The sequence below is a fragment of the Camelus bactrianus genome, chromosome 2 (assembly GCF_048773025.1).
Source record: "Camelus bactrianus isolate YW-2024 breed Bactrian camel chromosome 2, ASM4877302v1, whole genome shotgun sequence".
In the NCBI taxonomy this organism is placed as follows: Eukaryota; Metazoa; Chordata; class Mammalia; order Artiodactyla; family Camelidae; genus Camelus; species Camelus bactrianus.
The window spans coordinates 56944283-56967067 of record NC_133540.1 but is presented as its reverse complement, the minus strand read 5'-3'; the positions used below and the strand labels follow the sequence as shown (position 1 = coordinate 56967067).

Below are 22785 nucleotides of genomic sequence, written 5' to 3'. Positions count from 1 at the left end.
TGTGAGTCTGCTTCTGTTTTGTATATTTTTGATTCATTTGCATTATTTTTTAGATTCCACATGTAAGTGATATCATACAGTATTTGTCTTTCTCTGTCTGACTTACTTCACTTAGTATGGTAATCTCTAGGTTCATCCATGTTGCTGCAGATGCATTATTTCATTCTTTTTTTCTGGCTGAGTAATTAATATTCCAGACAATGTCAATCTTGATAAAACTAAGGTGCATAGGTAGAGGTTAAGGAAGTTGACCTGGGAACTAGACTGCCTGGGTTTGAATCCAAACGCTGCCCCTTGTTAGTCACCTTGGGCAACTTCCCTAAACTGTTGGCTTCCATTTTCCTACCTCTGTAGTAGTAGTAATAACAGTACCTGGGAGGGGCATCTCCCCAGAAGCCCACGTGGTTGGAATATGGGAGAAATGCATCCTCTTCTTCAACAGATAACTCTTCCTCTAGGGACTCATCTTTTTGGGCTTGCAGTTAATGTGCTGACTCAGATTAGAATCCTAACTTGTAGTCTAAATATTAAGTTTGAATCTCCAACTCTGCTATTCATCTGTTCTTTGTTTTCTATAAGCCACTCAATCCATTTAGGTGTTTTGTGCTGTGGCTGCAGCGACCCCCTCCCGCATACTGACTCCTGCAAGCACTTCTTTTCACAGTCATGTAGCTCCCCACCCCCTTCCTGTATCTCACACAAGTTTTATACTCTAATATTTATATGGCTTTTTCTCTTTGAAAAAAATCAAAGGGTTTCTTAAAAATTTTTGAAAATCTCATTTAGGTGGAAATTTTCATCTTCAAAGTGCTTATAGGTTAGATAATATTATGTCTGTCTTTTTCATTATTGCCTTTCCAGTGTTCTATCAGATGCATCCAGGAGATGCTCAGTAAATATTTTATTGAATAAATGAATGAATTCCCACTAAATCAATTGGCAGGAATCATTTGCTACATTATAAAGCTTCAGGTGCTTTCCCCTATTGATGGAGTGTATTGCAATGATGAGTTCCCTTTCATTTTTGAGATTAAGATCATGGGCCCCAAATCAGTTAGTTCTGTCCAAAGTGTTACATCACCTAACACAGACTTTTGATTTTGATTTTCACTTTATGGTTATTTCCAGTGGAAAGATCCTTTAAGAAAATATGGTTTTACAGGCATTTTCATAATTAAGAAAGAAAATGAACCCCAATTTCCCAAGCTTCTCTAGCATTTCTTTATCACTGCACATAATCATGACATTAGCATCACTAAATAATAAATGTTCTCATAAAAATATGGACTTTATGCCCTGATCAAAGTCTATATGTTTAAAGCCAGCTAGCTCAGAAAATCAAATCACTTCCATATTCCTTTTGTCTGCTTTTATCTTGTTTAGTTATTTGCTGTTTTACTCCCTGAAAAAAACTTTGCTCTATCAATATTTTCACTTATGCCTCACATAACAAATAAATCATGATCTAAAATCTGAAGTAGTATAAAGGCAGCTATGCATGCATATGTGAAAATAAGTGAACCAGGGAAACAGCTAGAGGGCCATAAACTAATTCATTTATTCAACAACTATTTATTGAGCCACTTTTCAAGGCACTGAGGCAGCAGCAGTAAACAAGACAAAGTGCCTGGGCATTAACAGCCAATGTAAATGAAAAGCTTACATTTTTCTGGGAAGACAGGAAATAAAATACACAGATAAACATAAAATAAATAAATAAATATGCACACACATACATACATATATATAATGTAAAACTGAAGGGTAAGTGCTATGAAGGCAAATAAAATAGATTCAAGGAAAGGATACAACAAGTGTTTATAGATACTATTATTTTAGAGAAATGGTCAGAAAAGTCTTTGAAAGGATAACTGGAGCCCAGATCTGAATGGGGGAGCCTTGCAGATAGCTGAGGGAACAGCTTTACAGACAGAGGGAACAGTAATTGCAAAGGCAAAGGCACGTGCTTGACTTGAAGTTGAGAGCAGAGTATCAACATTTTTATTTAATTTATATTTTAAAGGGATTACTCTGGTTGCTGTGTGAGGAATGTGGAGGAAACAGAGAGAGGACTTGGATGGCAAAGGGAGGGATTCTAGTTCAGAAGCTGTTGCTAGTATCCAAGCAAGTTTCCAATAATGGATTGACTAAAGTGGTTGCTCTAGAGGGATGAAAAGTGGTCAGATCTTGTGTATATTTTAAAAGAGCCAACAGCATTTGCTGATGGATTGGATGTAGAGTATGAGAGAAAGAAAAGAGTCACAAACTTGGAGTCAAAATTCTAAAGTTTTGTCCTACGCAAGTTAATGGACAGAATATCTTCACTGAGATGGAGGAGAAAGTATTAGGAGAGCAAATAAAAAGTTCTGTCTTACACGTGTTTAGTGTGACATCCAGACAGGGCTGTTTATTATCCAGGCAATTTCATATACCAGGCAGTATTGCAGGAAAGAGACTCAGGGTGGTATTTAAATTTGGAATTCATCAAAAGAAGTGATATTTGGGGCCATGGAACAAAGTAAGTGTAGCTAGAGAAGAGAAGCAGAGAAGCAGCCTTGGGACTGAGTCTTAGGGCCTTCAACATTCAGAGGCTGGAAAAGGACGCTCCTGCAAAGTGGAGTGAGGAAGAGTAGGCAATGAAGTAGAAAGAAAACCAGGAGACTGTGACGTGCCAGAAGTCACATGAATGAAAAAGTGTGGGATTGTTTGTCACAGCCAAATGCGTCTAGGAGTTTGAATAAGATGAAGATTAATAAATGGTCATTGGATTTGGAGGTTGTTGGCAACCTTGAAAATAACGGGTTCAGTGGACGTTTAGGGATGAGAGCTACAGACTGGAGAGAGAATGGGAGGTGAGGAAGCAAAGACAGGGAGTTTAGACAACTCTTTCGAGATTGGCTGTATAAAAAGGACAGGTGCTGGGGGGAGAATGCTGTGGACTAAGTATTTGAGTCACCCCACCAAATTGATAGGTTGAAATCCTGCCCTTCAAAGTGATGATTTCAGAGGCAGGGCTTTGGGAAGATGATTAGGCCTTGAGGACAGAGTCCTCATGAGTGGGGTTAGTGCCCTTATAAAAGACGTCCCGGAGAGACACTTAGAAAAGAAGCCGTCTGTGACCCAGGAAGCAGGCCTCACCAGACGTCAGATCTGCCGGTTACTAGATCTTGGATTTCTCAGCCCCCAGAACTGTGAAAAGTAAATTTCTATTGTGTATAAGCTACCTGGTTCATTACGTTTTTGTTATGGCAGCCTGGAAGGACTAAGACAAAGATATACGGTTAAGGGAGGACTTTTTAAGATGGAAGATACTATAATATGTATGCTGATGAGAATGATCCAGTAGAGATGAGGAAATTAATGATACAGAAGAGAAAGAAGGTGTTTATAGACATAATGTCCTAGAGTAAAGAAGACGGGATAGAATTGAGTATATAAGTGGGGAATTGGCCTTAAATATGTCAGTAGGAAAGCAGGCAGGACACGTGGGTTACAACACAAGAGGGCTGGAAAACCTGGATAAGAGAATAAGGAAGATCTCTTCTCACTATTTTCTTAGTGAAATAAGAATTCAGGCCATCAGATGAGTGTGAGGAGGTTAAAGGGGCTGTGGGAGCTGGAGAGAAGAGCAAAGATGTAAATGTAACTGGATTGTCAGGCCGTGCTGAGGGCCGACTTCAGGTTATTATCACAAATTTAAAGTATTATGGTTGTGTGTTTTTGTCCAGCCACATACACTTGCTTAGGTAGAGAAGCCTAGGTTAGGCAGAGAATTTAGACATAAGTTGAAAATGTTAAGTGACAGTAAATAATATTTATCTTCCCCTCCTGTGTTCAGAACCAGCTGAAAGATAGACCTTTATTATTCTAAAACAGATAGGAGAATGTAACTTCAGGTTTTCAGACAAGTGGGTTGGAAAATTCTTCACTCCAGACTCATCTTGTTGCTGGCAGGCCCCTTCCCTTATTGTAGAATAAGGAGGAAGTTTTTTTTTTAATGTATGTTCATGTATAACTGAAGCATTATGCTGTCTGTACACCAGAAGTTGAAACATTATAAACTGACTATACTTCAATAGAAATATATATATACAAAAATAAATACATAAATATTACCAAGAGAGGGAAAAAAAAGGAGGAAGACTTGAAGAGAGGAAAGAGGAAGCCCTGAGCCAGATATGCCACTCCCATTGGATATAACTCATTCCACCTCTAGCAGGGAGGAGGGAGCAAGTGGGGAGAAAGAGGCAAGTTCTGGGGTTCTTGACTCTGGAATCATTGGAATTGCCTGAGATCATTGGTATTACGTGGGCATCCTCAAAAGAAATCAGTGCTTGGGTACACTTCCAGAGATTCTGATTTAACATGTCTGGGGTGCCATCTGGGCATCTGGATTTTTAAAAGCCTCCCTAGGTGATTCTAATGTGAGGCCACTTCCCCCTTACAATAAACATGGTTAAATATGCCAGACAAATAGGATAGAAGTAGAAAGTAACAAAGGAGTCAAGAAGACATTTTTTAAAAGTTGTTGAGTTGATGCACCATGTAATTTAAAGAGGCAAGTAAGGACATAAGGGACTGATGACATAGCAAAAAAGTTGTAGGATCAGCAGATAGTGTGGATGTCTCCAAAGGGTTGCAGAATTACTGGAGGTGGGCTATCCAGGAAGGGGGCTGCATGAATAGGAGATGAAGCTCAAAGAATCAAATGCTTGAATTGAGATTCTGTGATGCCACCAAAATGGCAGGTTCTAAGTTATGACTGACCATGGAGTATGTGACTGAGGTTGAGTATAGAACAAGATCATTAGAGGTAAGGAGCCCATGGCCAGGAGGCTGTTGTGCTGGGTGAATTATCAGTGTGGATGCTGAAATCACCAAGAATGATGACTTGAGGCATGATGGCCATAGCAACCTGGAGTCTAGAAGAGAGGTGAGGCATGTAGGTCCGCAGGTCCCAGGAGCCATGAGGTTCACCAGAATCCTGGGTAGGTGGTGTCTATTTGGGTCCTACTTTCTTTTTCTTTCAACAGAGAGCCAACTTCATTCACAGTAGATTTGAGAGAGGGAGGGTGAGAAAGCAGGGACAGATGATCCAAAATGTTATCATTAGGTATTGAGAGCGAGAAAAAGATGATAACTATTTACCCCAAGTGCTAGATTCTGCATGTCCATTGGTAAAATGAAGGAAAGATTGATGAAAATGTGAACAGGCTCTGAGCATAAACCTTAAGAAAGTTAATTTTTCCCCTCTTCCTCCTCCTCACATTTCAGTGGGTGGACAAACACGGAGCATGCCCTGCTTGGTCTTCCCTTGACCTTGAGTAGTCCATTTTGATGGGTTGACTCTTACTCTGCTTTTATTTTTAATGCATAACTATGCAGGCGTCAATCACTTTTCATTTGTTTATTCTGCTAATTCCTCACCTCAGGACATACCCCCCCTCCCCTGCCTTTTTCCAGTCTCCCAATTTGCTATGCAGCAATAATTTCCCTTTACACTGCTCCTGCCAATTGCAATGCCAGATGGCTTCGGTTCTGAGTCCCCTCACCCAGCCCCCCTTGAGAACAGCTGCCATTGTCATTGCTGTGAACACATCGCGGCTTTGAACCCAGAGCTGGGACCCAAACTTGAAGCTCAGCATTGGGAGGGGCTAGTGCTAATGCAAGGAACCATGAAAACAGCACACACTTTTCCTTGATGCTGTTCATCAAAAGCCCTTAGAAAAGACTCTTCAGCATTTTTTTCAATCATCTGCGTATTGAAATCTCATTGTGGAGTTTAATTCCTTTACCGCCTGACTCAGCTTCCTAGCCATGAAGTTCCCTTTCTGCCATAAACTCAATTAGAACCCTGTATTTCCCATCCTGAAAACAGATGTGAAAAAACAACTGATGTGTGTGCACATTTGTGTGCCTGTCTCTTTAGAAATCCAGCACACACACTCCCTTATCTACATCCATATATTTTTACTTAAACAGGATCGTTCAACTAGAAAAACATAATTTGGTGGCTACTTGGACAAGCTTCCTCTTAGGTCAGCCTCTGAGGAAAAGATAAAAGGAATAGAATTCCTGTTTAATTTTTATCTTGAGTTATCCTGTGTTTGTTCCATCACTAAAATTCTGTTACTATGACACCATCTGAAAAGATTATATTTTTGAGTCCTCTGTGATGGCAGGTCAGTCATGGGCTGAAAAAACCCAAACAAAAAGAATCCTGAATCAAATTCCATGTAGACCAATATGCATTTCAAAGGCACTGCCATGTAGTCAGTGGGTTAGGGTTTTTGTGCTGTTTTCTTTTTCTTTCTTTTTTGGGGAGTGGGGGAGGGAAAGGGACTCTCTTTCATGTTAAGCTAACTGTGCATAACCCAGGCACATTTTACCACGTAGGGAAACTTTCTCTTTAGCGTCCTTCCCTACCACACACTTGGGCCTCCTTTCATTCCTCTCCTTCTGAAGTCAGAGTGCTCCCCCGGCGTACATTTGGGGGAGATTCCCAGGATGGTGATGTATTCTGCTTTGCTGCTGAGGAATTTACTATCCCCTGACTTGGCAGCAAATGAAAGTGGGTATTAATTTCTCAGAGTGCTGGTAGAGACACGAGAGAGGGACTGCAAGAATGATACCCACCTAAATCTGTATGTCGTGCACAGCATGCCGCCGTTTCAAAAGAGGGAGAGAAAAGACAATGACAAGAAAGAAAAGATCCTCCTGAGTTGACTTCTCTGCATTTTGCGTCGTTGGTTTTTGGAGAGAGATGCGAGAGGTTCGGGCCCTGAACAGAGTGAAATTATGCAGCTGCAGGGATGCCAGATCCTCCAGAATAGGGTGCTTCGTTTAGATTTTCCACAATGCTATTGAAGTGCTTATTTTCCTCCTGAAGAGACACAAACAGATGCAAACTTCTGTAAACACTTTAGAAATGAATTCAGTGAGTTTGGCCTCTCAGCAGTGCTCAATAGCTGATAGAAAAATGTCTAATTAGTGCAAGTGGAAATAATAGGGCCACTTGGATTCCTTCCATCCTCCTCCAAGTCTACTTTTCCAAGGAACTCAAAGGGCCTTTGTCTGGCAGGTCACCCTCTCTCAGGCTTTTGTGCTCCGAACTATTAAGAGTAGAAGGGGGAAAAATAGATGAGGCAATGTTCTTTGCTCAAATATATGGCGTGTTCATGCGGGATGCAGAATGGGGTGTTTGCAGCATCCGTTTACAGGTGCTCGGGAGGGATTCCTCCATTGGCAACAGCCAAAAGCAACTCACACGTGCATGCTGAGAAGGCTCCCTTTCAAGAACCAGCTTTCCTTCACCAACTGCCAGAGAGCCTGCTCATTTTCCTTTTTTCCCCCTGCAGTTTCCAGTAACATCACTCCTTAGACTTGGCGAAGAGAAGAAAGAAATTTTAAAAAATGAGAGATTTAACCATTTTCTGAGATAAGCCTTAGAGATGTTATATGCAGGGTCTATTACTTCCTTTTTACTCTATTGAAAATCCCACTGACATTTATTTTAGGATCCTGTCTTTGCTTGCTGTTATTTTGTCACAGTAGAGAATGGAAGCACGTGAACTGAGTTCGTTTGTTCCGCATCATTTATTAAGCACTCACAATGTGTCAGGCTCTGTGCTGAGCTTTTGACCTACCTACATTTCCTCTAATCCCTAAAACAGCACTGAAAATAGATATTATGCACATTTCACAGATGAGGTAACTGAGACTCAGGGTGGTTAAGTGACTTGCTGTGGCAAGCAAATGGAGGAGCTTGGAAGCAATCCAGATACCTATGGTTTCACCTCAGACATTGTAATTTATCTTTATAAGTTTGATGTGGATCATTTTTTCATATCTCCTGTGTCCCTAATTCCACCTAATTTTTACTCTACCTTTTTGAACTTAGGAAATACAGTTATAATAATTGTCATTTGGGTTTCAGTTTCTGTTGATTTCTTTTTCCTTTCAGTATGGGCTTCTTTCAAGCTTGGTAATTTTTGCCTGGGTATCAGACATTATAAATACTTATAAGTTGCCAGATAATTTGTGTGCATATAAATATTCTTGAACTTTGTTCTAGAACTCAGTCAGGTTAGGAAGTAGTTTGATCAACCTTGCTTCTAAACTTTCAAAGTCAGCCAAGAACTGTCTTTCCCACCACTGAAGCAATACCCTTCTGAATACTCTACCCGGTGCCCTATGATGACATGATTTCCTACTCTGACAGGTGGAAACACAAACTATATGAGGCCTAGAGATTGTTTCCTCTGCTTCATCCGGGTGGTTCTTTCCCCAGACTTGGGTGGTGTCTTTCCGTACATGAGCTGATGAGTAGTTTTCTGCTAAAGACTCGAGGGGGACCCTCTGCAGATCTCTGGATTTCTTGCTTTGTGCAGCTCTCTCCTTCTGGTTCTCCGCTCTGTTAACTCTGGTCACCTTGGCCTCCCCAGAATCCTGGAAGTTCCATCTCCTCAACTCAGGAAGGCCACCTCCCAGAGGGACCCACTGGACTTTTACTCAGTGTGAGAAATGTTCAGTTGGAGTAATCCCCATCTAATCATCAAATTATCATTTGGTCTCATGGCAGCAACTTTCACTAGGGAATTCCAAAACACTGAAATTAGAGGCCATCTCCTAGAAAGTTTTCTTTCTCTTATTTTTAAATACACAGCAAGAATACTTTTTCAATTGGGATTTGTTTTTATTTTCCCTTGGTTTTTTTTTTTTCTTAGAATTTTCTCATCATAATAAAGGATATGTGTTCCTTAGAGCCACTATTTGGACTTAGTGAATGGTGAGTTCAGCCCTAGCTCCAAAGACCTGGATTCCTATGCCCAGATTAAGCCCTGCTCAGAATCACCTTGGTCAGACCACAGGAGGAAAGCAGAAGAAAAACTGACCCTCAAGAGACTTGAGTTCCTCAAGTGTTAGCTGAGGATGTGGAGAAACTGAAACTCTGTGCACTGTTGGTGGTATTGTAAAATGGTATGAACTCTATGGAAACAGTATGGAGGTTCTCAAAAAATTAAAAATTATAGCTACCATATAACCCAGCAATTCTGCTTCTGGGTATATATCCAAAGCAGGGTCTCCAAGAGATATTTGGACATCCATGTTAATAGCAACACTATTCACAATAGCCAAGAGGTGGAAGCAACCCAAATGTCCAACAGATGAATGGGTAAACAAAAGTTGGTATATACATGCAATGGAATATTATTCTTACTCAGAAGGGAGTTCTGACACATGGTACGATATGGATGAACTTTAAGGACTTTATCCTAGGTAAGCCAGTCACAAAGAGACAAAAACTGTATGATTCCACTTATATGAGGTACCTAGAATAGTCAAATTCATAGAAACAAAAAGTTAAATAGTAGTTACCAAAGGCTAGGGAGAGGGAGAGAGTGTTGTTTTAATGGGTATAGAGTTTAATATTTGCACAATTAAACAGTTCTAGAGATCTAAATCACAACATTGTGAATATACTTAACACTACTGAATTCTACATTTTAAAAAGGTTAAAATGGTAACTTTTATGTTCTGCAACTTTTACCACAATAGAAAAGAAAAAAAAAAAAAAAAAAAGATAGAGACTTGAGTTCTTGCCTGACCCTGACACTTTTGACTTTGTAACTTTGGAAAGTCACTTAACCTCTCAGCCTTGGTTTCCTTATCTTACTGAGATTTTATAGTTACTGTAAATTTAAATGAGATAATCTGTGTGAACGTTTTTCATAAACTAGATGGTAATATGAAGATGGAAACCATTATTATCAGGGAGGAAAGGGTGGAGAGTCACCTCTGGAGAACAGCCTGCCTCTAGACCTTGTACCCCATGTCAGTACTACAGTTACCCTGAAACAGAGGTGGGGCACCTATGAAAATGGAGAGCAGAACTAAACATCAAGCATGCACCTCAAAGAGCGGACTGACTTTGGCTTGAGGAGTGCCTTCCTCAGGGTACTTAGTCATGAGCAGAGTGACAGGAATATGGCTGCTGTTTCCAAGTAAAAGTTTAAGGAAGCCTAGCAGTGGCAGAGGCTGCAAGTTCTGCAGATAGCAGCTGAGGCTGCAAACCAAAGAGTGATTTATGTGTATCTAGCACGGGGGGGACTTCAGATCAGAGACTGTCCTTATTAAATGGAGTTGGGCATACACAAAATCATTGATTCCCTTTTCCGTCTTTAAATTTACATTTTATAAATGTCAAATGACTGACTTGTTCTCATTTTAAAACTTGTGTTTTTCAGATTGATGGTTTATTTGACAAACCTCAATAGAAGTTTTGAGCATTTCAGTTTTAGTTGGTTCAGCTTTTTGGTTGGATGAAACAGAGGTTCACTCAAGCAAACTCATAAAATGGGATGTACATTATTACAAAGATACACATGGGATAATAAAGGAGATCCGTAACTCTAAGAACGGCACTTGGGAAAGGTGGATTGGATTCAGCTGTGTTCTTGGACCTTCATAGGTTTTTTTTTTTTTACGCTGGTGTTGCCCATTAACGTAGCTTAGCTACACTCTACTCTGCTTCTTCTCATCCTGCAATAACTGGCAAATTCTTTCTGTGTTTCTTAGTTCATATTTATAAGTTCATTTTTCAAGTCAGACCACAGGAGTCATGGGCCAGGTATCAATCAGGTGGGTAGTCTTAGCTTGGCCTTGAGCTGGTGGTGAGATGGGGAGAAGGAATCATGGTCCAGTAGCAAAATACATGGCTGCTTCAAAGGCAGGGTCTGTGAGCAGAGCAGTTTCCCGTGTGTCAGGCAGTGAAATGATGGGGGTCTTTGGGAGGGTCCAATAAATAACACCTCTCCTCCCCTCCTGGATTCTGAGCAAACTGGGAAATAAAACAAAAGAGTTAGGCAGACAAAAGATTAAATATTATATTTAATTCTGACAAAGGATAAATTAGAAAATATAGCTTGGTATTGGAGCATGAGGGTCTGCTAGATGAACCCTCGCATTATGTAGACTTCCTCATTCAGTCACAGAAATTACTGGGCATGTTACTTAACCTGTGTGAGTCTTGGGTTTTCCATCTGTAAAATGAACATAATCATAGAATCTGCCTTTTAATCTTGATAATCCAGACTCAAGATGTTGAAGATCTGGGATATTTTTATCTCTATGAAGACTGCAAATTTGGGAGGTTGCTTGCAATCCTAGGCAAGGTTATAAATAAAAAGAAATAGGATTCTAGAAGTCAGAATGGGAGGAGTTTGCAAGAATTTCCGATAGGGAAATGCCTAATACACAAAGAGGAGATATTTGCTCTTGAGGTTTTGGAAGTAATATGTTCTTAGAGTCAAAATCTGTCAAGGACATATTACACAACATAGAGAATATAGCCAATATTTTGTAATAACTGTGAATGGAAAGTAACTTTTCAAAAATTGTATAAAAAATAAAAAAGTAAATAAAAAATCTTTTAAGTATTGGTTTTGACCCTAAAAATAAATAGAATCTGCCTCTTGGCATTGTTGTGAGGACTGAATGAATGATACATATAAAGCTCAGCACTGTGCCTGGCACCTAGTTTTGCCCAGTAAGTATTCGTACTTATGTGATGAAGAAAGCAGCGCTTGTATGGTAAGATTGTGGTGGGAAAATGAGCGATGCTTCATATGTGGGCTAACATGCCTAGAAAACACTCTGCTTGATTTAGTTTAACAAATGTAGAAAGTACTACCAGTTAATAAACTCATTTATGCTATCAGTGCATGACTTTGAATGTCTTTAGTGTAACACCTTAAGAGACCAAAAGATGATGTTTTTTCCCATCAAAGTTTGCCTCATTTATCTTACTTTTCTTTATATTATACTTTCATTTCTTGTCTGTTTCTTTCTTTTCTTATTTTATTCATTAAATATGATCATATAAATCAAATCTAAAATATTAACTAAAATTGTGTGTTTCTTCTTAATTAAAATGTAGGCAATAAATGAAGTAGTGTTACAAATTGGTATGAAAAGCTCTTCTAGATGTTATGATGACTGAAAGAACCAAGTAGCAGAACGATATGTCTAGTGTAGTATTATTATTAAGGAGAGAGAGAAGGAGAGAAAGAGAGAAGGAGAGGAGAGAAAAAGAGAAAGAGAGAAAGAGAGAAAGAGAGAAAGAGAGAAAGAAAGAAAGAAAGAAAGAAAGAAAGAAAGAAAGAAAGAAAGAAAGAAAGAAAGAAAGAAAGAAAGAAAAGAAGAAAAAAGAAAGAAAAAGGGAGAAAAGGAGAAAGGAGAAGGCAAGACAAGGAATCAATGTGTAAGTATACATAAAAGGGTAGAATTCTGGAAGGATCTCTGGAAACCATTATCAGGAAGAATGAGAATGAAATTAGTGGAAGGAGGGGAAAAATAAAGTAAGTAGTTGGGAAACAAAGGGGCATTTTAAATTTTTGCTTGGTTTTGTTTGAATTTTTTAATAACAGGAAATATGCATTTATCACTGGTATGATTTTAGAAATGTAATGGGGGAAATGTAATGAAAGAAATATTATTTTATTCCACAAATGAATTGGACTTTTTATTATTATTATTATTACTGTCTTTTGGTTTAGCCTGATGTTTCTTCTAGCTCTAGGTTTGTTGTTGTACTTGTTTTGATAAAAAATACCTAGAAGACTAGCTTGGTCCCAAGACTGCCTTCTTTCCTGCCAAGTGCTCTTTCTGTGTGGCTCATGGTGTCCCATGGATGTTCCCTCAGGCGTCCCTGAAAGCCTCCATCCTCGCCCGGGACTGTGCCACCGCCGCTGCCATCGTGTTCCTGAGTGACCGGTTCCTGTACGGGCTGGACGTGTCGGGCCACCTCCTGCAGGTGGCCAAAGGGCTGCACAGGCTGCAGCCAGCCACGCCGATTGCCCCGCAGGTGGTTATTCGCCAAGCTCGAATCTCCATGCACTCAGGTAGGCTCGCCCGGGATCGTGCCGTCTGGGCTCGCCTTCCCTCCGGGCTCCTTGACTTCCGTGAGGGGCGACGGGCACAGGGGCCCGTGGGCCATCTTTTGCAGCCGCCGCCGTGCCCTTCCACCCACCTCCTGCCAGCACAAAGGCCCTGGCATAAAGGGTTTCAGAGCCAAAAGCAATAGAGAAAATTGTGAAAGGGGGTGGAAAATACTAATTGGAGCTTTTGTCGTCTAACAAATCTGTCCTGCTGCTTTCAAACAGGGATATCTGAATTGCTATACTTCTGACCAAGAGCCTTTAAAAAGCAGATTAGAATTCTACTATTTTCTTTTAGCTCTCCTGTCTCCTTTCTGTAGGGCCACTTGACTATGCCAACAATAGAGCTGACAAACCCACTGAAGTAATTTGAGGGTTTTTTCCATCCCTAGGAACACCGGTGCAGTACCTGATTAGGCCTTAAAGTATCTTTTTTTTTCCTTCTGTCACTTTGAATGAAATGAAAAATGAGGCCAACATACTAGCTTAGACTGTAATGTACAGGGGGGTTGGAGGGTAGAGGGGCCTGCTACGTGTTACTGAGTTCATTTCCACAGAATTCTGGAATTATTTAAATTATTGATAACCACTGGGTTTCGAAACCTGTAGTTTGCTGTCCTCGCTTCCAAGGGTGAAAGAATAAAGGATGTAAATAGAAGGCAGAAACAGAATTGGCTCATTTTTTAAATTAGGTTTAGCTATTGCTATTGTTTTAATAACTCTGGTCTGAAAGAGGTTAAAGTATCTTTTAACTACTTCATTTCCTTTGAGAATGAACTGTACTAACTATACTAAATGGGACAGTTACTGAATACAGAGAGAGACAGAGATAGAAGTACATGAGAGAAATGGGCTTGTGTAGGGTAACTGTTTAAAAGCCCAGGTTCATTCACTTTCAGGTTCTCGCAGCTGTGCATAAATTGTGCCCGTGTCTTTTTATTTACTTTTCTAGAGTAACTGCATCAATAGACTTGAACTTAGAGAAAAATTCCTACTTCAGATGTCCATAATTTGGGACCCTTTATGACGTTCAGGGTTTGTACTGTTTAGGATATGAGAGAAAGCTAGCCACAGATATTCCTTCTGATGGAATCAGATGGCAGTGATACATGAGCAGAGCATCTGTGGAAGGAACCCAGTGAGGAGGGCTGGGCGTGCGCAGGCAGAGTTCTGATGTTGGTTCTCATCAAGTAGAACTTGGAACAGAGTTATTGAAGCATGTTTTATGATATACAGATTTGCTCTGGTGACATGGGAATTGAGGACAAGCAGGAAGCAGACATGTTGATAGCTTTGCTTTATATAGCCAAGTAATCTTTTACTTATTTGCTTGGTTGGCTCTCTCATTCATGCCTGTAACCAAGGTGATATAGAGATTTTCTTCTGCTGACAAGTAAGCCTTGGTACCGTCATGAGCAGTACGCTCCTCTGCCCACACAGCACAAGTCTAAGATAAAAGTCCTGGTCTTATTCTTCAATACTTGGGGTTGTCTTTTCCTCAAAGACACTGGCAGAAATGCCACAAGGAAACAAACACAGCCTCAGAGTGAGGTTCTTACTTGTTAACTTCTGCCCTCAAACATTGCTTGAGCCTCTACCTACACTGGGTTTCTCAGAGAGAAAGGGGAGCTTAGAGCAAGGGTGGTATCCTGGGAAGAGAAGAAGGTACAGTGCAAAGGGGTCTCAGTCCCCAGTGTGTGGGAATCCTGGGCTGGAGAAATGAGAGGTGTGTATGATATGACAAGGGGGTAAGGATAAAGAGTAAAGATGATATGAGGGGATGGCACAGTCTTTCTGTTCTCCCCTTTGACCCAGCCCTTCCTGGTATCCAACCAAAACCCATCCCAAAGGTCCAAACATTCAACATTGTGGGATTTCAGAAGCAAGAGAGGATACCCTGGGCCTGCCCAGGTAACTTTTGCCTGAAATGAGGAGACAAAACCTTTTAGGACAGTTAGATACAAAGATTCAGACTTCTAGTTCCATCATCATGGAGGACTGAGCAGATGCACAATCTTCTCCCATTGTATACATATGATAAATTTTTTTAAAAAATGTTAAGTGCCTGAAACACAGAAGATGTTCAAAGTCAGAACAGGAGACTACTGCTCTGGACACTAGAGCCAGAAGGGTTTACACTTGAATATAGTCTTAGGGGAAGGGACTGCTGTCTTAATTCCTGGGCAAGAACAAGAGGCAGGGCCGTGGGCCTACTTGGAGTGTAATATCTGCATAAAGCTGGCGTTCTTAAAGGTTTGCACAGCTATGAAATGGGACTGAACCAACCCACCCAGAGAGGAGGTGAGGAGGCTTGCTCTCTGCCCAAGCTCTAGAGCAGAGGCAAAAAAAAAAAAAAGAAAAAGAAATCCCCAAAGATATACAAACCCCAAGTCTGTGCCAGATGTGTATGTGGAATCTGAATTTGCCCCTGAGAGAGAATCCCCCACCAAATAATTAAGAAAAGGCTAGTTTAGGAATGAAATTCCAGGGCCTAGCAGAAGATCAAGTACAAAATGATGTGCTAGAGAAACATCCACACTCCAGAAGCACAGGAATCTCACAGGAGAATGATCTTCACTGAAGATGCCCTTAGATTAAAATGTACAAGCAATGAAAGGAAATGAAACTTGTGAGAGAAGAACAGAATCTACAACAAACAAGGAAAATGGCTCCAAAACAGAAATGGATATATAAACTCGAACAACCTGAACAACTTGTGGTTTTAAAAATACTATGTTTAAAGAGTAGAACACAACAGAAAAAGAACTAAATAGAACTTTCAGAAATTAAAAAATACAGCAATTGAAATTAAAAATCAATATTGTTGTTCTATATGAGATGATGGAAGTTCACTAAACTTATTGTGGTAATCATGTTGTGATGTATGTAAGTCGAATCATTACACTGTACACCTTAAACTTACACACTGCTGTGTGTCAATTCTACCTCAATAAAACTGGAGGGGGAAAAAAGCAACTGAGGTCCAAACAAAAAATTTTTAGTTTTATTTTTAATTAAAACAATTACTTAGTTTAAAAAAATCAAGGTAGTTGTCTTAAAGTTATGGAGAATTGCCCACAAAGTAGACAAGGCATCCAGTTCCTCTGTCTGCAGATACAGGATACAAGCATGTAATCAAATGATGATGGCTTCAGAGAGCCCAAAACCCAGCAGTTCTTCCAGGGCAGGGCAGACTGGAATTGGAGAAAAACACAAGTCTTTGCGTTGAAGAAGTAGACAGGGAAAAAAAAAATTTTAGTCATCTAGACACAGTATGGTGAAACTACCAAGAAATTAAGCAATGAGAAAATCTTGAAAGAAAAAGAGAGAAAAGACAGAATGGGAACTATATTAAGACTGACAAAAGGCATCTTTTCAGAAACAACAGAGTTTAAAAAACAGTGGAATCTATCAAAAACTTGAGAGAAAATAGCTTTCAACCTAGAATTTCATACCCAGCAAAAAATCATCAAAATTAAGGATAAAATAGCCATTTCAGGCAAAGACTAAAAATGTTTCTTACTCTCAAGACACCTCTTTCTCTTGCTTACACACGCAGAATACTCACAAACACAGACACACGCATAAACACACACTAAAGGATGTATTTTGCTAAGGAGGAAGTTGAACCTGTAAAGATTGAGTGGGAGGATTCAAAAAGCAATGGTGAACAAAGAATTTAATAAATGCACAGTTAATCTAAATAAGATCAAAAGAAAATTATATGGAAATAACACATAATTTATAAGATGCAAATATCTTTAAATATTATTAACCTGACCAGCATTGTAACAAATTAATAATAATACATTACATCAAGGAAGGTTTATTCCAGATAGATGAGGATGGTTAAATATTTTTAAATCAATTCATTCAACTTACCTCATGGACAAAATAAATAAGAAAAACTATGTGTTCACCTAAATTGATTTGAGAACTATTTTAGAAAATTTTTTACCCATTTAGGTTAAAAATGCAAACTGGAGTTAAAGATGTTATCAGTCAGGTTCCAATCAGGAGGCAGAAACTTCATGGTAATTTGAACAAGGAAAGTTTAACGTAAAGAATTATTGACTGTATAAGGGGATTAGAGTCATGAGGGATTGGCTAGTAAGAAGTAAAGAGACTTCTAAAGAAAAACTCTGACGAATTCAGGTGTTAGTTATGAGGAGCAGCCACTATCCCTTAGACTGAGCTAGGACTCCTAAGAAAGAGCTCCCCAATCCCAAACCCCAGCTCACCAAGACTGAGATCCAGACCTGTCACAGGTGGTGCAGCTGGGCTCACTGGGTGGCAGAGAAGTCGAGGAGATTCTGTGCCACCAGAACTCACTGGGAAGACCACCCTCTTGTGCGTTGGGGGAAGCTATTCCCTGAAGGGTGCCTTGGAACTCACCACAAAGCTGCCTGTATGGACTGCCAGGGGGAACAGTCATGGGGAGATGCCTCACTGGCAGCACTGCACTGTGAATCATCGAGGATGCTAAAGGAAGCTGCTGACCACTGGGTGCTGCTCACCTCTGCCCAGTGAGGAGCCCAGTGGACAAGCCACCTCTGTTTCAGTTGTCGGGTACAGGAGAAGCCAGGAGCGCACAGCAGGCAGCATTGGAGAAGCTGTGTGTCCTGCGGAAGCTTGGCAAGAGGAGCACACCAAATCAGAGAGAGAAGCAGCTTCCCCAGGCAGTATCCCTCTAACCCTTTACTTTATAGCCTTTAAATACATTAAATTAGACAAAAACCATGCCTGCAATTATCTGTGAGCTCTGCTTGGGGCTGCTAATCAAGGTGCTATGAAGTGGTACACTTAAGATTCTTAGAAGCTCTCATGCATGGTCGAGAGGGTCTGAGGTCTTCACAAGGGGTTTTACAGACACACCTTTGATTTGATCTTGGCCACCTTTTACTGCCAGTGCTCTGGATTTGATCTTTACCCCCAGGTTTTAATTTATTTTGAGAATGTCTTGTTGGCTGGGAAGGCTATTCTGAGCCTTCTATATTTCTTCTAAACCCTGCATGAAAACAAAATAGTTCCTTCTTTAGTTTGTTTCTTTCTTCCCACACTATATCCTAGGCAGCTAAGAGATGTCCATTTGGTACTTTCGGCCTTCTTACTGGGTATCTCCCTTGCTAGATACACGAACTCATTAGTTATACTTTTTATTTTCCACTTTGCTGCTGAAGACTATGCTGCCACCAGTGGTGGATGGTAGTTTCCACCACTATATAATGTGTGTTCCTTTTTCTCGAACTTTTCAGCAAACAGTTTTCCTCACTGCGTTTTCAGTCTCCTCAGCATCTTTCAAGCCTCTTCCTGACACTGGGTTCCTAAGCCAATGCTGTACGTTCTAAGTTTTTGTGACATTCGCATCCCACTGTCAGGTGCCCAGTTTCTGTCGTGTATTTTGATGTTGCAAAAGCCAACCCACAACTTACTGGCTTAAAACACTAATAATTTATTATATCCCCTATTTTTGTAGTTTGACTGGGTGCAAGTAGTGCTGACTGGGAAGCTGTGACAGCTAGAAGGTCCAAAATGGTCTCATTCACACAGCGAGCATTCGATACTGGCTTCCAGCCAGGAGCTCAGCAGGGGCTGTCGGGCAAGGGCTCCGTTCTCCTCTGCATGGTCCTCTCCATGCAGCAACTGCAGCTTCCTCACAGCATTGGGGGGTAGGTTCTGAGAGGGAAAAGCAGAAGTTACAGATCTCTTAATGCCCAGACTAGAAAGGTGCACAGGGTCACATCTGCCACATTCCATCGGTCACAACGGTCACAAGGCCAGTTTAGACTCAAGGAGAAGGAAAATAAACTCTATATTCCACTTTTTTTTTTTATTATTGAAGTATAGTTGATTTACAATGTTGTGTTAGTTTCTGGTGTACAGCATAGTGATTCAGTTACATATGTATGTATGTGTGTGTGTGTGTATATTCTTTTTCATTATAGGTTATTACAACCTATTGAATATAGTTCCCTGTGCTATACAGTGCAACCTTGTTGTTAAATAGTGCCATTTGCAGCAACGTGGATGGAGCTAGAGATTATCATACTAAGTGAAGTCAGAGAAAGACAACTCTCATATGATATCACTTATATGTGAAATCTTAAAAAAAAAGACACAAATGAACTTATTTATGAAACAAACAGACTCATAGACATAGAAAAGTAACTGATGTTACCAGCGGGGAAGGAAGAGGGAGGGATAAATTAGGAGTTTAGTTGCCACTTCTTGACGGAGGAGTGGCATGGCTACATTGCAAAAGAGCATTTGGAACGGAAGACACTGTCGTGACTTCCTTTGGAAGCACAGTCACCACAGTCAGGTGTATGTCATGTGTGCACTTTGAAATAGGGTGGTCAGGGAAGGCCTTATGGGACAGTGAAGTAACATTTGAACAAAGACCTGAAGGAGAAGGGAGCAAGCCTTGTGGATACCTGGGATAAACGTATCCCACACTAAAATAATTGTAAGTTCAGAGATGAGCCCAGTAGGTTCAAGGGATAGCCAGGAGGCCACTGAAACCAGAGCAGAAGGAGTGAAAGGGAGGGAAAGAATGCTAGAGATGAGGTCAAAGGAGTCTCAGGGGCCAGGTCATACAGGGCTTAGAGACACCCAGAAGAAGAAGTAGATGAAAGGATGAGTGATTGAATTTTCTGCTTATGGGAAAATAGCTGTCCAGAGATTAGGCTGCTTCCATGTGGTGAAATAAGTGAAATGTTTAGGAAGAAAACCTCTCTACCCCCCCCCCTCAAAAAAACAACTTTTCCTGATAATTCCATACATAGTCTTCACAGGCAGCTCTACTCCACCTCTCCAGGTGTGGCTTTCACAGAGGGCAGACAGCCTTTGACAGAGGTTCATTTTAACTTCTTAAGCCTCTCTCTCTATGAATGAATTGTTCATTCATATGAATGCATGTGTATAATTGCAATTTCAGGTGCTGTACAACTTCCCACCTTACCAATTCCTGAAAATGTCATCTGTCTTTCCACTTTGTATATGATGTGGTCATTGATTTTAAATTTTAAAATAGAAGGTTTCCAAGAGAGGTTATGGCCCCTGTTATAATGTGTTAACCTTAGAGCATTTAAAGAATATGTTCGGAACTAATTGTGCGGCATTTGGTTGCTTCTTTTCAGGGAAACTTTTAAAAGCAGAGTATATCCTGAGCAGTCTGATAAGCAACAATGGAGCGACAGGTAAGGTGCTTCCTTGTCTTTACAATGACCTTCACCCTTAGGCCCCTACCAGAGTTCTCATTTAAAAACGGCTTGATGACCTGATAGTTACTGTACGCTGGGCATTCCCAGAACCACCTGGCCCTGGCTTTGCCACTGATAAATGAAGTGGCTTTGGTCAAGCAGCTTACTTCTCTGTTTCCATTTTCTCTATTTAAAAACAAAAACAAAACAATCCAACCAAGTCTTCTAAATTTTCCGTGCTTTACTGGAGAGTGTGTTACCTAATCAGCGTTAGCTGTGAAAGTAGGAAACTCTCTGGGCCTCAGAAAGAGCTCAGCCTCAGCTTTTAAAAGAATTGTGAATAGAAATTAAGCCTGTAAGTTCAGAAGAACACACTTACTGCTTTCTGAATTTAAATGGTTTGGGGAATACATTTTATTTTGCTACAGAAAAACTTTAATAAAAACTTATTTTAAAACAGATTTCTTTCGATATTGAATCATGCATGAAAGGAAGTCCTAAGAGTTGGGTAACAAATAGTTTAAGCCTTCAGATATCTTGCCTGAATTTCTAAGCACTTAAGTCAACAAGTTTCCCGATAAGTTGAACACAGTTCCCAGTAGACTTTTAAGTGCAGTATGCTTGGATATAAGGTCCCAAGCTCCTGGAAATTTGTAGACATTTCCGGTGGGGAGGCAGTTTGGAATATGGATATTGACCACACACCTCTCATCTGTGGCCACCATCACTAACCTACAGTATGCACACTTCCCAGCTTCTACACCCTATACACACACACACACACAGATTAAAAGTTAGGGAGAAAAAAGGAAGATGATATGACAGAGAATCATGGGAGGGTGTCATAGTGAGTCTGACTCTATCTTTGATGTTTAGCCACTGACAGCTGTCAGGCCCCAGCTGCTTCCTCCTTTGTCCCACATCTGAACAGGCTGGGTATTTTTTAAGCCCCTGCCCAGCTTGTGGGAACCTTTACCCCAGCCCCACACCCTAATCAAAATAAAAACTAAAGCTACTGACCACTGCCTTTGCTCAAGTCCAATGAACCAGCTTGTGTGCCCTCCCTGCCCTCCTCATGTAAGCCTTGTTATATGAGCACTAAATTTTTTCATACCTTCTTAGTGCACGTTAGAGTCATCTGTTTCAACATCCAAACCAATTTTGGGCGGATGGGGTGGATCCCGCCCTTCCCGAGGTAACCACAAGACAGTGGGGGTAACACTGTAGTTAGTTAACCTGGGAAAGCCTTGGAGGCATAGAATTGAGGGTGAGCCCTGAAATAGGAGCCAGAGGGAGATGGATCCCAGACAGAAGGAATGGCAAGTGCAGATACCACGAAGCAAGAGAAGCCTGCTCTTATAAGGAACACAAATGAAGCTGCGTGGCAGAGCCCAGTTGGTAAGGGGAAGAGGTGGTGACGAGGCAGGAGTCAGTTCTGTGAAGTCTTGTGGTTTGCAGCAAGGAGTTTGAACCTTACTCGAAATGCAGGTAAGAGATGGTCTCCCAAAGCTCTATTGTGTGTGTTCATGAAGGCTTCTATGAAAATCATTTTATATCACCAGGCTGTTTCTTTAACAATTCAAAGCCAGAAATGCTTTTCTTTTTTCTCTCTCTTATTGTAGGTACCTGGCTGTACAGAAATGAAAGCGACAAGGTCCTGGTGCAGTCGGTCTGCATCCAGATCAGAGGGCAGATTCTACAGAAGCTGGGTATGGTCCTCAGGCACCCGCTTCTCTCCAGGCTTGTGTACCAAGTCCAACTACGAGGTTTTACTGTGAACTTTTCTCAGTGTATCTGGTGGAAATTGTTCAGCATCACCTCCCATAGTTTCCTCATTGAAAGGGGAATGACATTTAAGATGCCAGGAGCGTTATGAACATTAACAAAACAAAATATTTTTCTGTTGAGCTTTGTTAAGGAGATTTACAGTTGTATATCATGACCGTTAACCACCGGGTTCTCGGTATTACTTCTGGCATCTGGCTCTCTGTTCAGCAGGACTCCGTGTGAGATAGTGACACCTTATTCTAAACCCACCCTGACACTTACCCATTCATTGCTCAGAAGGTATTCCTGAGTTTTACAAGCAAAGGTTATAGGACCCTAACCCTAACTATACTTTAAAATGCAAACTAATGTCTTTGAATTTTTTTAACAGAGAATAGTATTCTTGTAAATAATGAAGATAACTATTTGTATATTAATATATTATATATGTACACATGTAATATATAATAATTCTTACTGTTTCCCTGTGAAAGGGAAAAAATCATCTGTATCAAACCAGTTAGAAAAACAGATTGCTGTTTTCCCAGCAGATTGCTATCTGTTGATTACTCTCAATCTAATTCAATTGTAAATTTTCTTAAGATCCAACGAATCGTCTTTCTGTCTTGGTTTTTAAAGGTATTTTCTAACACAAGGGCACAGGTACCAGCAGTTTGTCCCGTCTCCCTCTTTTTTGCAGGGATGTGGTACGAAGCAGCAGAGCTAATATGGGCCTCGATCATAGGATATTTGACACTTCCTCAGCCAGATAAAAAGGTGGTTTGTCTAGTGCTCATTTTCTCATTTCCTATATTTGTCTTTGGAAGATTATCTCCATTCAGTTTAAGATTTGTCAATTTTATTGGTCCTATTTTTAT

At 40.5% G+C, this 22785-nt stretch overlaps 1 protein-coding gene across 16 annotated transcripts in view; it reads left to right on the top strand.

The window, feature by feature from the left end:
* Positions 1–22785, top strand: part of ALPK1 (alpha kinase 1) — a 119238-nt gene that overhangs the window by 81580 nt on the left and 14873 nt on the right. For 15 of the 16 annotated variants that reach the window (XM_074342170.1, XM_074342144.1, XM_074342133.1 and 12 more), the window contains 4 exons: positions 12704–12902; positions 20078–20137; positions 21763–21849; positions 22608–22684. In XM_074342170.1, the coding sequence (XP_074198271.1) occupies positions 12704–12902; positions 20078–20137; positions 21763–21849; positions 22608–22684 (423 nt within the window). Of the gene's footprint in view, positions 1–12703; positions 12903–20077; positions 20138–21762; positions 21850–22607; positions 22685–22785 lie in introns of those variants that run through there. The other variant, XM_074342210.1, reaches the window with a different exon arrangement.